This window comes from Podarcis tiliguerta, assembly GCF_965153285.1.
Source record: "Podarcis tiliguerta genome assembly, chromosome: 4".
Lineage (NCBI taxonomy): Eukaryota > Metazoa > Chordata > Lepidosauria > Squamata > Lacertidae > Podarcis > Podarcis tiliguerta.
Window position 1 is genome coordinate 2,905,070 of NC_139537.1, and position 17,836 is coordinate 2,922,905.

At 49.7% G+C, this 17,836-nt stretch overlaps 1 protein-coding gene across 20 annotated transcripts in view; it reads right to left on the bottom strand.

The window, feature by feature from the left end:
- The window catches only part of STIM1 (stromal interaction molecule 1), a 104,358-nt gene that overhangs the window by 21,731 nt on the left and 64,791 nt on the right, over positions 1 to 17,836 (bottom strand). For all 20 annotated transcript variants that reach the window (XM_083436324.1, XM_083436312.1, XM_083436309.1 and 17 more), the window contains 3 exons: positions 15,351 to 15,462; positions 14,184 to 14,299; positions 2,778 to 2,955 (listed from right to left, as the gene is read on the bottom strand). In XM_083436324.1, the coding sequence (XP_083292450.1) occupies positions 2,778 to 2,955; positions 14,184 to 14,299; positions 15,351 to 15,462 (406 nt within the window). The remainder of the gene's footprint in view (positions 1 to 2,777; positions 2,956 to 14,183; positions 14,300 to 15,350; positions 15,463 to 17,836) is intronic.

A 17,836-nucleotide genomic window follows, 5' to 3' on the forward strand; every position in this document is an offset into this window, starting at 1 on the left:
TATATTAGGGAATATCGCGCTGCTGCTGAGTGAGGAAAGATACCATTAAATCAATATATCCTCTCCTGGTATCTACAACATTCCCACACGAACAAGACCTGAGCACAAGAGCCCCCCCCCCCTCCTGCATTTGCCAACGATTGCTGGTATCCAGAAGCATTGCCGCCTCTTACATGGAAACAGACCTCAGCCTCTATCGTTGCTAATAGCTGCTGCTATCCCTCTCCACAAATTTGTCCCACCCTCTCTTAAAGTCATCTAGGTTCGTGCCCATTACTGCCTCCTGTGGCAGGGAGTTCCACAATTTAACCATGTGCTGCGTGAAAAAGTCCTTCTTTTTATCTGCTCAGAATCTTCCAGTGTTCGGGTTCAGTGGGTGTCCGCGTTTGTTAGAGAGGGAGGAAAACTTTTCTGTCTAATTTCCCATTACTTTGGTTCACTAAAAGCTTCAGATGTGGGGGTACTTCATTAGGAACATGGTGTGTATAACCCTGTTTATGGATTAAAAAATCGTTTGAAAGGACCTCAGAAGCCCCGGCCTTGCACAGAACTGTCTTCATGGCCCCTTAGCCCAGGACAGGCCCCTCCACTCCTTCTGGGGGTGACTGCAAGATTATTTTCTGTCCAGGAAGCAATTCTTCCAGGGTCCAGACCCGGGAGGCCCTTGCCTCCCCCGAACTGCTTATCAGCAGGCCTGTGTCGGAGAGCAACTATGTGGAGCGATGTAATTGCTTTGTGTTGCCAAAACATGCTAAATGAGCTGCCTGGGTTCTGAATCCTGTAACTGAGCTTTTGCCGCCTGGTTGGTGGCTGGGAGGGAGCGATGGCCAGAGGGGGAACACGAAGTGCTAAAGGCCAAGGAACAGACGAGAGGGAGGGAGACAAAAGGCTCCACACCCTGAGCACTGCTTGCCTGCACATGTTCAGGCATTTTTTAAAAGGGTGGCGGGGACAGGGAGGTTCTCAGGGAACTGCATGCATGCACAGAGCTGCAGAGACAAAACAACAGACTGCGATGAGCCGAGCCTTGCCGCAGCAGAAGCAGCTCCTCCTGCAAAGGCAGAGTTGGGGGGGGGGGGCGCTTCCAAGCCACAGTGGGTCCTGGGTGGCTTCCATTATTTAGGTGACTCATGCCTCTTCTCAGTTGGCCGGAATCAGGCCAGATAAGGTGTGGAGGGAGGAAGGAAGAGGCTGATTTCATGCCCCTTTTAGAAGCCTCTCTCTGGTGTCCCTTGAAATGAAACAGGAACCCCAGTTTGCGCTGGCAGGGAGCAAGAGGAAGGAAGGTGCCTCAGGACCAGCATGGGGCCCACTTGTGGCAGGTTCTGGGTTCAAATCCTGAATACTTGGGGCAAATCAGCCTCTATCCCAGGCCTCACCAACTGCTGTCAAGGGTTGCAAGCTAAAAAGCCTCACTGCTCTTTGCTTGCTGCAAATAGGACAGACTAACAGAGCCGTGTGGACGCCGCATGCCAATAACTGCTCACAATTACGCTATAAGGAAATAGATGTCAGCTTGCTCGGTTAATCTGCAGGGATTATTCCGGTCACAGAGATTATCTCCATTGTTTAGCCCATCCATCCACCAAAGGCAGACCAAGAATACAGAATACAGGGAAGTAAGGGTTAAATCAGTGGTTCTGAAATGAGCTGAACCATCCCTGGGGGTCGGGAGGGATTCCCTTGGAAGGTGCTAAGAGGTAAAGGGGGTGGCAGGGGTGTGTGATGGAGGCATAAATAACTATCAGATTTTGAGAAGTTGGTATCACAGGATCAAGTTCCTTAGTTTTGTTGAATTAATTAAATACTTTAAACTGGATTTTGAATAATTGTGCAATTCACTGTTTTACTCCTCCTCTATGTGACATCCTTTTCAAATATATAAAAGGATGTCACATAGAGGGAGAAAGGTTGTTTTCTGCTGCTCCAGAGAAGCGGACACGGAGCAATGGATCCAAACTACAAGAAAGAAGATTCCACCTAAACATTAGGAAGAACTTCCTGACAGTAAGAGCTGTTCGACAGTGGAATTTGCTGCCAAGGAGTGTGGTGGAGTCTCCTTCTTTGGAGGTCTTTAAGCAGAGGCTTGACAACCATATGTCAGGAGTGCTGTGATGGTGTTTCCTGCTTGGCAGGGGGTTGGACTCGATGGCCCTTGTGGTCTCTTCCAACTCTATGATTCTATGATTCTACTGTGTTATTATCTTCCTTTTGAATGATGGTTTTCACAGGGTAAGGAGCGCTGGGGATGAGTTCATAGAACCAGGGGAGCAGAGCCCCCAAAATATTTGGGAACCCCTGGTTTAAATTAAGTGCTAGAAGAAACCCCCTCGCTGTAAGACCAGTTGGAATAAGCTGCCTAGAAACCTGGACTCTCCACTGAAGTTCTGCTGTCTCCATCCTTGGGAGGTTTCGAGATCTGACAGGTAACAGCTAACCTGCATGAACTTCTGGGTGTTTCAAGCCAGCAGTCTTCTGGTCCACACAAAGCACTGGATGGCCACCCTTGATCCTTGCTGGGTTGGGAATCGTGATACTGGCACATGGTGGGCAGGAGCGGGGTCAGGACAGGCCCATCACGCTTGCTTTGCAAGGGGGCTTCACCCAGTGCTTTGTGGTCTGTAAGTGCCAAATCAGAAGCACAAGCAGGTCTCACACCAAAGCATTTGAGAAGATCTGAGCAAAAGTCATCAGCATGCCAGGTACTAGCGAAGAAGGGAGAGAGCCAGGGCAGTGGGTGGCACCACCCATGGCGCCCTGCAGCCTCCAAGACTCACCTTTCCTGGAGATCGTGCAGACTCTGCTCAGCTCTGTGGAGACCTTCAAGGTCCTTCATCATCTTCTTCATGTGCTCTTTCGAGTAGCGGTTCTGGATGTAAGCAAACCAGCAGCCGCCCACCCCGATCACAATGGACACCACCAGCATGAAGTCCTTCAAGTGGTTATGGCGGGTCACTGGGGAAACAGAAGCCACACAATGGCCTATTTAGACAAGGAAACAAGCCCACCACCTCTCCTCTCCTCCCTTCCTTCCCTTTGCTCTTTTGCATTTGATATACACCTGTGGCTGTGTTTAGGTCAGGCAAGGAAAGCTCCAAGGGACAGGTAGAGCCCATAATAGTCAACTTTCCATACAAACTTCGGAACCACACATAATTCTTTGCCTAAGGCAGAATCCTGTACACTAACACACTCAACATCGACTGATGGACAGGGATTTGGCTTAAAAGTGGGCCCTGAGTTTTCGCCAGCACAAGTCGGTCCAGTAGAGCACAGCGTCACCCTTAGTTCCAGAAAAACAGTGATGTTAGCCTGTACCCTGATTCTGAAGTGTCCTCCCCAGAGAGGCACACTTCACACCAGCATAGCAAGCTTTTCGGCGCCAGATAAAGATCAGACCAGGCGTTCTAGATTACAAACAGTTTCATTGGCCCTGTTTTGTTTCTTTGGGTTTTTATTCGCTTGCCTTGCTGCACTCTGCAATGTTTATTTGTGGCGTTACGTGTTGTGTGTGAATTAGTTTATAATACAATTTGCAATCTCTGCAATCCCCCCCTGAAACTGAGTTAAATAAATATTTCACATTTTTAGTTTTATTTGTGAGCCACTCAGATTTGTGTGTGTGTGTGTGTGTGTGTGTGTGTGTGTGAGAGAGAGAGAGAGAGAGAGAGAGAGAGAGAGAGAGAGAGAGAGACTGAGCAGTACGGAAAAGCTGCAGATAAATTAAATAGCTTGCATGCACAATTATTATTCACTAGTTGCAGGGATGCAGACATCCTCTCTCTTGAGGCTCCTCTTGGAGGGACCACTCCTTCTCCCAGCCTTCAACAGCAATATGCTACTCCTGTGGATTCTTCCTGACTTTGCAGCGGTTGCCCCTGCCACGGTATGTTGCCTTGCTTCTGCCCACTGGCCTGCCAACATCCTTGTTCCAGTTCCCCCCCTCTCACCCTCTGGATGGACTTCTCAGTGGGGACACTGGCTGGCCATCAACTCTGCCCCAAGGCTGGCCCTCCCATAGCTCCAGCCCAACAGATCGCCCTGCCTTCTTGGACTCCCCACTGGCCCAGCAGCAGCCGAGCCTCAGAAAGTCATATTCTTCCCCAGCTATTCTTAGATCATGTGCTTACAGAGCATTCCTGCAAAAGCACTAAATATACACATCCCTGCCTGAAGCATGAGCTCCGTCACCAATGCATTATTTACTTTATTTATGAATCACTTCCTACGAGGCGTCTTGAAGCGATTCCACAGCACAAATTAAAACGCATCTAAAACTACTGCAAGTCGAAAGAGTTTCAAATCTAGTGCAGAAACAAAGCGGGATAAAATAACTCCACTAGTCTTCATTGGAGAAGGTGCCTGCCTGATATCTAGCAGAAGGCCCAATTCAGACTTCCTGTGGGACAGATCTCCTGAGAAGACGGTGTGTGCGGGATGCCCTGCCCTGAAGACTACAGTGATCAGCTGGGTATAGAAGGGGCGGGCCAATCTTTCAGGTACCCCGGCTCCAAGCTGCATAGGCCTTTGTACACCAGTACAGTGGTACCTCGCAAGACAAATGCCTCATAAGACGAAAAACTCGCAAGACGAAAGAGTTTTTTGTTTTTTTAGTTGCTTCGCAAGACGAATTTCCCTATGGGCTTGCTTCGCAAGACGAAAAGCTCTTGCGCCTTTTTCTTAAAACCGTCAATGCATTCCTATGGGAAACAGTCAATGCACAGTAGTGCTTTGCAAGACGAAAAAATTCACAAGACGAAAAAACTCGCAGAACGAATTAATTTCGTCTTGCGAGGCACCACTGTACTGGCACCTTTAACTTAGTCTAGTAGCTATCTGGTGGCCAGTGCAGTTCTGTGAACGGTGGAGCAATATGACAGCAATATTCCTGGTTAGAGCTTGGCGCTGATAACGCCAAGGTTGCAGGTTTGATCCCTGTATGGGACAGCTACACATTCCTGCTTTGCAGAGGGTTGGAATCGATGACTCTCCGGGTCCCTTCCAACTCTACAATTCTATGCTTCTATCCTGCCTCAGTGAGCAGTTGAGCTGCTGCATTCTCCCTCAAGGGCAGCCCCACACGGAGACCATTGCAATCATCAAGGTTACCAATGCAGGAACCACAGTGACCAAGCCATCCTAGTCCAGAAACTGTCTTCCCAGCACTCCTCAGCCTCTAGCAATAGAGATGCATCCAAGCTACAAACATGCTCCTTCAGGGAGTGAGACCCCATCCAAAGCAGGAAACTGGCCAATAATCCACTCAGAAACTGCTCACCAACCTGCCAGGATTCAGAATTTGGCCCTCATCCAGCCCACCACTGATTAGAAGCCCTGATCCGGGGTCTGCACAACCTTTCCTGATTAAGCTACACCCTGTGCAAACGGACCCTGGTTGCACGGCCACCTGATAATGGCTACTGTCAGTCACACCAAGTCTAGCATGGTGGGCCTTTATCACAGGGGGCGGAGCCTGGTGCGAGACAGGGCTGAAGGGTCAAGTCCTGGGGTCTCCTTTGGCCTCCAAGCAGCCAGCAGAGCAAATTGGAAATTCCTATCGCAGAAACGGGTAATTGGAAAACACTCCTCACTTCACCTAAAATGGTAAGATTCCTAGGAGGCAGTTATGTAACTCCTCTGCTCGAGAGAAAGAGGAGATCACCCTGAGAACACAAGGACTCTTCAAAGAGCTCAGAGCAATCAAACCATGGCTGGATTTGGGGATTAGAGTGGCAGGGAGCCAAAGTTTCAGGAAGGCACTGCAAACAAGGAAAGATCCATCCTTAGAAAAATGACCCCAGGGTTTTGTTTCCTTATGGTGTGTGAGGAAGCCTCCCACATTCTCTGGCTTAGATGGGACAACTGGAGCTGCAGTCCTCAAGCCCTTGTGTTGACGTCACTTGGCAGCAAACACGTCACAAAGCATCCCGAAGAATGGCCAGCTTTCGCTATGACAGCCTGCACCTCGGAAGGGAGCTTCTGAGACTTGGAGAGGCCTCAAGAGAGACTCGTAAGAACCTAAGAAGAGCCTACAGGGTCAGGCCTATGGTTCATCTAGTCCAGCATCCTGTTCTCACAGTGGCCAACCAGATGCCTCTTCTGGGAAACCCACAAGCAGGATTCAAGCACAAAAGCAACACTGTATTGTTCTTAACACTTGATTGGAATCTGCCCAGAGTGGCTGGGGAAACTCAGCCAGGTGGCCGGTGTATAATTAATTAATTAATTATTATTATTATTATTATTATTATTATTATTATTATTATTATTATTATATTTCCCCCCCTCCTGTGGTTTCCAGCAATGGGTGTTCAGAAGCACTGCTGCCTCCATAGCTAGTAGCCTTCAAGAGTCATTCATTCATTTGCCTAATCCTCTTTTAAAGCCATCTAGGTTGGTGGCCACCACGGCCTCCTGCGAGTGGCAGTTATGAGCTGCGTTAAAAAGTCCTTCCTTTTATCTGTCTGGAATCTGTCCACTTTGTTACAGAAAGCCAGGCTCACGTACTCCAAGCAAGCTGAACTTGAAGAGCACTTGGAAAACTCATTGCTTCCTCTTGCTGTAAATCTCTGCCATCCCTCCTTTTACCATTTGCAAACTTTTCTGTAGTTTTTGTGAGGCAAATTGCAGTCGATGGGAAGCCTATGCAGCCACAGGACCCTGTTGGGTGGGGAAGGGGAGTTTAACGCTTTCCCTGCCCCAGTCCTGACAAAAACCACTTTCCCCAAACTGCTTTTTGCATTTCAAGTGAAATTGCTGCTGGTGGCAAAGCAGGCTTCCTTTCTAATGGCTGGCGGCTGCTTTGGAAATGGGGACCATGGAGATTGTATGTATACTGTATGGGGGGTAACAGCAGAAAAACAAGAATGGGTTTATGTGCTGTAACAGTCCGTAAGAGATTTCTACTTTGAGGCTGGTTACGGAAGGAAGCGGCCTGCTGTCTGCTCACATGCTGAATGGAAACACTCTTGGCTGGCTTGCTGACCAGTGCTGTTTGTTTACTCTCAGAATGGTGTTTTTATGTGAGATCCGAGGGACCTTTCAACCAGCATGCTCTTAGGGAGGCCAGTCCTTATTTGGATGGCTCTGGGCAGGGCTGGGTCACTGAGAACTCAGCGCAGAAGAACTTCAAGGCTCTTCTGGGTTGCTGGTTCTGACCCTCCAGTGCTGCTTCCTGGAGTATTGGGCTTGGGAGGCTTGTCTGAGCCAACAGATCTCTGGCACAATGCCCCATTCCTGCTTTTGCCACACAATGATCTGGACCGGGCAGATGAATGGGTGGCAAAACAGTAGAGCCCCACAGACTCCGCCCTGGGTCCCAAATGGACTGTGTGCCACCTCCCTGCTCCCTCCCTCCTATCCCCATCTTATTTCACTCTCTGTAATCACCCAATAATTGCTCAAGAGAGTTCCCTCTGAGTCTGGCGAAAACAAGGCGGCGTACGGCTCAGTCCTTGAAGGGAAATGGAGCCCTTCTATTTGTATTGGGTCAGTTTTCTCATGGATGAGGTCCCTGGAGCCTCATGGCCTTCCCAGAGCCCTCTTGATTGCACCAAAAAACCCTTTAACTGCTTTGCACTGAATGCTTCTTTCCGGACACGGTGGTGATGTCTGCTTTGCATCTTGGTGGTGTCTCTGGCACCTACCATGTATTTGTTCTGGCACTGCTAATTGTGGGGATGGATGTTGCTTGCTGGCAGGAGCGCAAGAATCCAGACACCATGGCCTGCCTAAAAATGAGAACTAGTGCATAGAATCATAGAACTGTCGGGCTGGAAGGGACCCCGAGGGTCATCTAGCCCAACCCCCTACGAGGCAGGAATCTCAGCTAAAGAATCCCTGATAGATGGTTACCCAAACTCTGCTTTAAAGTCTCCAAGAAAGGAGAGTTCCCCGACTTTGGAAGGAGTCCACTCCATGGTTGAACAGCTCTTGCCGTCAGAAAGTTCTCCTTTGCGTCTAGTCAGAATCCCCTTTCATGTAACTTGAAGCCATGGATCTATTTCTCCAGAGTGGGAGAAAACAAGCTTGCTACAACTTCCATGGGGCAGGGCTTTAGATATCTGAAGATGACTATCTTATCTCCGCTCAGTCTCCCCTTCTCCAAGCGAAACATACCCAGCTACTCTAACCATTCCTCCTAAGGCTTGGCTGTCAGACCCTGGATCATCTCGGTCGCCCTGCTCTACACAAATCCTTCAGCTTGTCAATATCCTTCTTCAACTGGGGTGCCCAGAACTGCAGTAGTTCTGCAGCAGGGGAAAAACAAATGCCACCACAGCTATTGAAAGTGAGCCTGCGGTGGGGGAGGTGAGCGGCCTTGGCTTGCTTCTGCCTTGACGTGATGCCCTGTTTGTCCTTCTCAGCATCCCTCAAACCCTAATGAGTCTCCCTGGGTATCCCTAAGGAAGCTTTCACAGTCCAGGGGAGAGCAAGGAGCATTCACAGAAGGAACAATTCCTCCTCTTCTTCTGCACTTTCCTCAGAAGGTATTGCAATGCAGTCCCTGGGGACTGGATCCAATTTCGCAAAGGCATAATGGAAATGTCCTCCTTGAGAAATGCAGCCGCACAAGAACAGGTCTGGGAGAAACAGCCCACCCCCTCCACTTCTACTGAGAAGGCTGAAAAAGCCACCCTGCCTCAAATTGAATTCGGGAGGTGTTGAGGAGATGCAGGGGGCTGATAGCTGCCCCTTCACGTTCTTATACAGACATAACCAAAATTGCAGGTTGGTGACAGCTCTGACATTCCTGTGTGCGGTGCCAGGAGGATGTGTCCAGCTCAGTGCTTCGCAATGCCAAGATTTTGCAAGCGTTTTGCACTGAGAGAGACGTCACCAGCATCTTATGCTGCAGGCAAAGTAACCAGAAAGAGGGTCAGTCCTTATCAGGTTGCCTCGGAAGATGGAGTTTGGCTTTCTAGACCTCTCCAATGTTTTTATTAGCAGTGAATCAAGCTCATGTACAACTACCGCCGATAGACTGTAATAACCTCTCATAAGGAGAGCCTCTGCTGGATCAGGCCAATGGCTCATCTGACCCAGTATCCTGTTCTCACAGTGGAAGATCAGATGCCCCAAAGGGAGAACTACAAGCAGGATTCGAACACAAGACCCCTCTCCTGTTGTTTCCAGCAACTGGTATTCAGGAGCATTGCAGTCTCTGACTGTGGAGACAGATCATCGCCATCGCTGCCAGAAGGCATCTCTATGAATTGCCTACTCCTCTTTTAAATCCATCTGGGTTGGCGGTCATCACTGCCTCTTGTGGAAGCAAGTACCATAGTTTATCTCTGCCCTGCATGAGTAAGTCCTTTCGACAGCCTTGCACCCACCTGGTGTGCGCCCTAGGGGTGCAGGTTTGAACACAGGAAACGTGGATTCAAGTCCATGCTCTCCTCAAATCTCTGGGTGGCCGGGGCAAAGCAAACGCTCCAAGAAGCAACCGTGCTGCTCCTAAGTGCTGGGGAACAACAAAGAATTCTCCCTTCCTAAAATGTTTGCATTTGCTCACCTTCCAAAGGAGGGCAAGACTGATCTCTGTGGGGCTGCTGCTGCTGCTGCAAAGGAATCCTCCTGTGGCTTCCTCCACACACAGACCCCCTGTGAAGCAGCAACGCTCACCAGATATTCTCGACAGAAGGTCTCCTGCATTTGCAGCGCTGCTCTTGCGCTTGCATCCAGCTTGCAGGCTTCCCACTGGGACACCTGCCTGGCCACGGTGAGAATAGGGAGCTGGGCTAGGTGGGCAACTGGCCTGATCCTGCAGGCTCTTCTTATGTCCTTCTGTAACGCCCCAAGGGCCCTCTAAGGAGCAGGTGTGATGAGGAGGCAGCCGCAGCAGCCCCCTTTTTTGCTAGTCTCCTCTGTGGTTAAATAAATTGCCTCCGCCCCCCTCCTCCTGCCACCTGCCTTTTGCACCAAGGAGCTGTGCTTGCCGGGAGAAACCAAAGCTCCAGCGCTATGGCGACAGGGTCACACACAAACTCCGGCAGTAAACAAACACTGGGGTGCCCTTGGAGACCGAGCGCCGCACAGAAGGAATTTCGGAGCAAGCAGGCACAGAGCAGGGGGGGCTCGGCCTGGGCTCCCCACTTCGACTTCCTGCCCTTCAGCGTGAGGTTTTCTGCATTTGCCCCGCGCTTTCCAAAGCGTGCTGGGATACAGTGACCTCAGTGCCTCTCGGCGGATCTGGCACCTTCCCACAGATCTCCAGCCAAGGCCTGCGCTTATCCTAGCGCTCACACAGACCGATGGTGCACCTGAGGTGACCCTCCCGTGGGGTGGGTCGTCGGAAGAGGGAGGCTGAGCCTCCTGCTCCAGCTTCCCTTCCGCCGCCAGGCCCATGAGGCACTTTCACTTCCTAGCTCCTGTCACCGGGCTCAAGAATCACACGATGCCAGGAGGATGGGGCCCAAAGGACGCTGCTGCAGCCTCCTCAGCTCCTGGCTCACTTCACAGCCTTGGCCAGTTTCTGTACAGGCAGCACAGCAAGGCAAGAAGTTAAATACTAATGTGCAAAGGGCACAGTTAAAGTGTGGAAGTCCCTCCCATTCAGGAGGAGGAAAGGGCTATCGACAGCCACTAGCCATGCTGGCTGTCCTCTGTCTCCACAGAGGGAGAAATGCTTCTGAATACCAGTTGCTGGAAACCACCGGAGTGCTGCGTTCGAATCCTGCTCGAAGGTTCCTGTGAGAGGCATCTGCCTGGTCAGTGTAGGAACAAGATGTTGGACTAGACAGGCCTTCGGCCTGATTTAGCAGGCCCTTCTTATGTTCTTGTATGGCCCCTGACTGCCAGGCCCCTCAATAAGAATACGGTGGATGCTTGGGTTATGAACGTGATCCGTGTGGGATGCACATTCACAACCCGCAGCGGCGTGTGCAATTTGGTCTTCTGCACATGCACAACCACCGAAACTCGGAAGCAACCCGTTCCAGTACTTCCGGGTTTCCGCGGTCCACAACCCGAAAAAATGTAAACTGAAGCGTCTGTAACCCGAGGTATGACTGTAGTAATTTTATTATTTGTACCCCATCTATCTGACTGGGTTGCTCTAGCCACCCTGGGAGGCTTCCAACACAATATAAAAACACAACGAGACATCAAACGTTAAAAGCTTCCCTATAAAGGGCTGCCTTCAGATGTCTTCTAAGAAGAAGAAGAAGAAGAAGAGTTTGGATTTGATATCCTGCCTTTCACTCCCTTTAAGGAGTCTCAAAGCGGCTAACATTCTCCTTTCCCTTCCTCCCCCACAACAAACACTCTGTGAGGTGAGTGGGGCTGAGAGACTGTGACTGGCCCAAGGTCACCCAGCAGCTGCAGGTGGAGGAGCGGAGACGTGAACCCGGTTCCCCAGATTACGAGTCCACCGCTCTTAACCACTACACCACACTGGCTCTTCTAAAGTCCCAGCCCCCACTGGGAAGAATCCCCACTTGCCTCCTGCAACCTGTCCTCCCCTATTTCAGTTACTGCCCCAGACTGAGGCTGCCCTGATGCACAAGGAAGGCCCTTGCACATGGCAGCAGGGATCAGGAGCATCGGCAGAGCTGCACAAAGGCCGTGAGTCTCCTGCAGGCGGCATATGGCCTTTCCAAGAACTGCTAACTAATGGGACTCGGCTGATGCTGCCGCTCAGCTCATTACCAGGCAAAGGCAACCTAAACACAATGCATTGGACTGTAAATATTTAGAGTGGCCAGGATATCTGAGCCCCATAATTGCAATACTTTGATTAATCGCCTCTTCCTGATCAAAGCAAGTGGGTTTCTTCACAGCCAAAGTGCCTTTCAAGCAAGCTTTCTGTTTCTTGGGAGAATAAAAGGCCTAAATTCAGATTCTTCCCAAAAGGACCCGTCTGACATAAGGATCAAAGAAAGGGCCACAGAATCACAGAAGCTTAGAGTTGGCGGGAACTCAAGTCCAACCGCCTGCAATGCAGCTAAAGCGTCCATGAGTCGGGCCGGAGAGCAAAGATCCAGGTCTCCGGTCATTGCTGCTAGATAAAGGTAGTGATGGAAACTCCCACCCTCCACCTTGGCCCGATAAAAAAACCATTTATTTGCAAACAGAAAATTTTATCCCAGAATCAGTTTCACAGGTTGCACTCTCCTTATGCTCCCAAGCTGAGCAGGAAGATGGTGAAGCTCCGATGCCCCTCTGCCCTCAGTCACCAATATGGCCTCCCAGCACTAAATCACCTTGTCACACCTTTCCCCAAAATGTTGCCGGTATCCGCAGTATGGAGAGCTTGTGGAGGGATGCCCTCCCTTTGAAAGAACCTAACAAAATCAGGGCATCTAGTCTAGCATCCTTTCTCACAGAGGCCAAATAGATAGATGCCAAGGTGTCCCAGAAAAGCACCGGTGGCACACCTGACGTTCAACCTGTGAGCCACTCATTCCCCAGAGCCTGTGAGCCAAGCAGAAGGAGACGCCAGCTTCGTGCTCCTGGGTTAGATCGATTGCAGCCACTTGGAATCCCACAAGGGAAAAACAGCACTTAAGAATGATAAATAAATCATCCACTTTCCTCTTCAACCACCTCTCTCCTAGAGTACTTGCAGGCCCTGAGGGTTTCCACACCATTTATATGGCCAGTTTAGATTTATTCCCTTTTCAACCAGAAGTTGAAGCAGTCCAGAACCAGCAACACAAACACTTCTCTGTGCGAACATCCCGACTCAACCCTAAGTTGCTCTGCTGCTGCCTAACAATACTGTCCCCCAGCTCCTCATCTTGCCAATCCAAGCATGGGGGCCCGAGGTGGGTGCGTGGGTGGTTTCAGGCAGCCAAAAAGGAAAAAGGTCCAGGAAATGCATGCATGCAAATTAATCTACCTGTCTGTCTAAGAGATTCCGAATATTCTGGTTACAGATTTCTGTTTTGTCTTGGATGCTGAAGCCACATTTCTTTGGATTTCCCCCTTCCTTGTTCCAAGAAGAAGAGAAGAAGAGTCTGGATTTGATATCCTACTTTATCACTACCTGAAGGAGTCTCAAAGCGGCTCACATTCTCCTTTCCCTTCCTCCCCCACAACAAAGTGGGGTTTTGAGTGAGGCTGAGAGACTTCAGAGAAGTGTGACTAGTCCAAGGTCACCCAGCAGCTGCATGTGGAGGAGCGGGGAAGTGAACCCGGTTCACCAGATTACGAGTCCACCGCTCTGAACCACTACACCACACAGAGGCAAGGCTGGGCCACAACCACTTAAATGCAAAACCGACAAAGTAAATTCTATGCCACAAATTACCTAAAGGCAGTCCAAGTGTCAAAACCCAACTTCCAAATCACTCTGGCAAATTTTCAGGAAAGGGGGATTTCTTCTCAACTACAGGCAGCCTGCAAACTCTCTCCTCCATTCCATCCAGGCATCAAGTCCGAAAAAGAAGAAATCTAGAACTAGTGGTGTATAGAATCGTAGAGTCTATTCCAACCCCCTGCACTGCAGGAATCTCAGCTAAAGCATCCCTGACAGACAGCCATCCAAACTCTGCTTTAAAAAACCCCAATGAAGATGAGTCCACCACCTTCCAAGGAAGTCCCTTCCCCTATTGAATGGCTCATAGCAAAAACTTATGCCAGTGTATTGGAAGAAGCAAAGATCACCCGTGTCGAAGTAATGATTCTTCAACATCAACTTCGTTGGACTGGTCATGTTGTGCGGATGCCTGATGATCGTCTTCCAAAGTAACTACTCTATTCCAAACTTAAAAATTGAAAGCGTAATGCTGGTGGTCAACAAAAGAAGTTTAAAGTCTCCCTCAAGGCAAATCTAAAAAAAGTACTATAAACACCAACAACTGGGAAACACTGGCCTGCGAGCGCTCTAGTTGGAGAACAGCCTTGACCAAAGGTGTCATGGGCTTTGAAGACGCTTGAACTCAGGACGCAAGGGAGAAATGTGCTAAGAGGAAGGCACGCTTGGCAACTCCCACCCAGAAACCTATGTCTCCACTGTGGAAGGACGTGTGGATCCAGAATTGGCCTTATGGACTCACTGTTAAAACCATGTTTATGGAAGACAATCTTACTCTGCTACAAGGGATCACCGAAGAAGACAGAGAATCCTTGCAGCTTCCTGAGTGCCTAGCGGAAGTACCCCAGAGGTGTTCCCCATCTACACATGTCAGCTGACACACTACGCCCACATACAGTCACGTGACCACAAGAACGTCACTCACAGAGAGGCGGCCCAAAGAGCACCGTGTCCAGGGCCTTGAGCTGCAGCTTCTGCCGGTGGCTCCTGTCAGTCATCTTCAGGACAGTTCCTGTCATGGTGGCGTTGGTGATCGCCAACCTGCGGGGAAGAGGGAGGCGGAGGAGGTGGTCACATCTGAAGGGCATTTGGAGCAAAAAACACAGCTTGGCCAGGCAGCCCCTCAGGCAAGCTCTGCAAGGACCGGTGGGCAGGTAGGAGATTTACAGGCAGCTTCCTGGTCGTTCACAAGGATATTTTGCACCAGCTATTCTCACTTCACAAAGCAGGAAAGCTTCCTTTGCTGGGATATCTTCTCTGCTCTCGCTAAACCCAGGGAGCTAGTTGTTAGCCCCCACAAAGGTGTGAGAATGAGAAAGTGGCCAGATGGATAATTTTATTTATTGCATTTATTGCAATACAGTGGTGCCCCGCAAGACGAATGCCTCGCAAGACGGAAAACCCGCTAGACAAAAGGGTTTTCCGTTTTCAGAGGTGCTTCGCAGGACGAATTTCTCTATGGGCTTGCTTCGCAAGACGAAAATGTCTTGCGATTCTTGAGGGGTTTTTTTCGCTCCCCACCCCCTTTTTCTAAAGCGCTAAGCTGCTAATAGCCTTTTAGCAGCTAATCCGCTAATCCCTTAAGCCTTTAATAGCCGCTAAACCGCTAATAGCGCTAATCCGCTAATAGGGTTGCTTCGCAAGACGAAAAAACCGCTAGACGAAGAGACTCGCGGAATGGATTAATTTCGTCTTGCGAGGCACCACTGTACTTCTTTATTATGTTATGCGTTTTTGTGTTTTGATATTGTAAAGCACCCTGTGATTCTCAGATAATAAATAATAATAATAAATAATGTGGCATTTATATCCCACCTGTGGGGTAGAGGTTAGTCTGAGAGGCAGTGAGTGCCCCCCCCCAGGTCACCCCAGTAAATTTCATGGCTCAGCAGGGATTTGAACCCTGGTCTCCCAGGTCATAGTCCAACATTCCAACCACTACTCCACCGCTGGGCCATCGACACTATACGCTGAAAACAGGTTTGAAACTGGCTTTGCCAAGCTGCTGGGGATCTCCGAGCAGCGCTATCACAAAACCCTGGGAAGCCACAGGCCAAAACCCAGCTTCCTTTTTTGCACCCCCGGAACTGACCTTGGCATGGCATGCCCAGAGAGCTGCAGCTTCCTGAAGGTCTCTTCGTACTGTGGCAGCTCCACGTAGGTGATAAGCCACTGCACCACCTCATCAACGGTCCAGTTGTACACTGAAAAAAAGGTGGGAGAGGGCAAGTCAGTGGCTGAACGAACCAGCAGCCGGTCTTCAGGACCCACCATCTCAGCTCACGTCTCCAGACCTCCCACCTCTCTCCTGTCACTGTCTGGCTCATCCATCTAGCTTTATTGTGTTTTTGGTGCCACAGGATGCCCCCAAACCTCTCTGAACCAACAGGAAGATGCAGAGAGGAACATAATTTCAGAAAATGCTGGCAAAGGCTGGGCCAATTGCAGGCTCTACAGTAAATCCTATGAGAAGGGGCTAAAGGGACAGGGGACGGGGGGGGGGGGAGGTCAGAGAATGTACAGAAGGATGTCAGACCAAGGCAGGGCAATGTAGCACAGCGGGAAGAGTGTTGGATCAGGGCCTGAGAGACCAGGGCTGAAATCCCTGCTCAGCCATAATCGCGGGCAATTTGCTAACTTGACGATAAAGTTCAGTCTCACACCAAACCATGCAGTCATCTGTATGTCTGCAGAGAACAGCTGAACCAATAAACAGGCTTTTCCCGTTTTGTTTTTTTAGTATGGCAATGTCATTGGTCCACTTATTTGGGCAAAATTAGAAGAAGCCCTTATTCCTCCTTCAAGGAGGAGACAAGGAGGAAAGACTCAACATGACAAAAAACAGACTGCTCCTCCCCTCCTGCCCCTGACAGCTCAGGAGCGTCAAGGCACCCAAGAGGAGAAGATGTGGAAATCAGTTCTTAAAAAGCTGCTGTGAACTGGGAAGGAGCAGGAGGGTGGTGGCAGAGAGAGACAGAGAGAAAGGCAGTGTGGGTGGGTAAAGAAACTTAGGATGCAGCAGCTAAGCAGCTGACAACGCCCCCCCCCCCCCCGAAAGGGAATATTGGATCTCTGCCTGAAGCCATGGGACTCTGGGACCTGCTCTCACCAACAGTACGGAAGGAGTCAGGACCTCTGTGCAAACTGTACTTTTATTTATTCATATCTGGAAAATTTACATGCCGCTTGGTTGTAGTAAGCCTCAAAGCAAAAGATTGCACTGCTGCAATGCGCTCTACGTGGGGCTACCTTTGAAGGTGACCTGGAAACTACAAATAATCCAGAATGCGGCAGCTAGACTGGTGACTGGGAGCGGCCGCCGAGACCACATAACACCGGTCTTGAAAGACCTACACTGGCTCCCAGTATGTTTCCGAGCACAATTCAAAGTGTTGGTGTTGACCGTTAAAGCCCTAAACGGCCTCGGCCCAGTATACCTGAAGGAGCGTCTCCACCCCCATTGTTCTGCCCGGACGCTGAGGTCCAGTGCCGAGGGCCTTCTGGCAGTTCCCTCCCTGCGAGAAGCAAAGCTACAGGGAACCAGGCAGAGGGCCTTCTCGGTAGTGGCGCCTGCCCTGTGGAACGCCCTCCCAGCAGATGTCAAAGCGATAAACAACTACCTGACATTCAGAAGACATCTGAAGGCAGCCCTGTTCAGGGAAGTTTTTAATATGTGACATTTTAGTGTATTTTTCATCTTTGTTGGAAGCCGCCCAGAGTGGCTGGGGAAACCCAGCCAGACGGGCGGGGTACAAATAATAAATTATTACTATTATTATTATTATTATTATTATTATTATTATTATTATCATCATCATCATCATCATCATCAAAGCGGTTTACAAGAAGATAAAGCAATAAAATCAATAAACATTTGCAACGTATGGAAGTTAAAATATGAAAATAGATTAAAAATCCACCTCAACTTTCTGAGCATCTGGCTGGGCTTGTTTAAATAAAAACAGTGATATCAATAGGCAGGGAGTTCCAAAGTGTAAGGGCTGCCACACTAAACGATCAAGCTCTTACAAATGTGAGCTATAGGTCAGGACTACAGAACTACTATCCCCATCATGATTTATATTCCTCCTTCCCCCAAGAGAGCTTAAGGTGGTGTACACAGTTGTCCTTCCCGTTTTATCCTCAGGACAACCCTGTGAGGTAGGCCAGGCTGAGAGGGGGTGGTTGGCCGAAGGTCATCCAGGGAGCTTCATGGCTAAGCCAGCTTTTGAACCCCGGCCTCTCCCAGGTCCAACACTCTCTAACACAGCCACGCTGGCTCTCTTGAGAACTTCATCCAAAAGCAAATACTGAGGGCTCAAAGCTACTGCGACCAGTATGGAAAGATAAAATACAGCTATATTAAGGTTTCAATCATCAACAAAATGGAACTTGGTAAGTACCGTACTTTTCGCTCTATAAGACGCACCAGACCAGAAGACGCACCTAGTTTTCGGAGGAGGAAAACAAGAAAAAAAATATTCTGAATCTCAGAAGCCAGAACAGCAAGAGGGATCGCTGCGCAGTGAAAGCAGCAATCCCTCTTGCTGTTCTGGCTTCTGGGATAGCTCTGCAGCC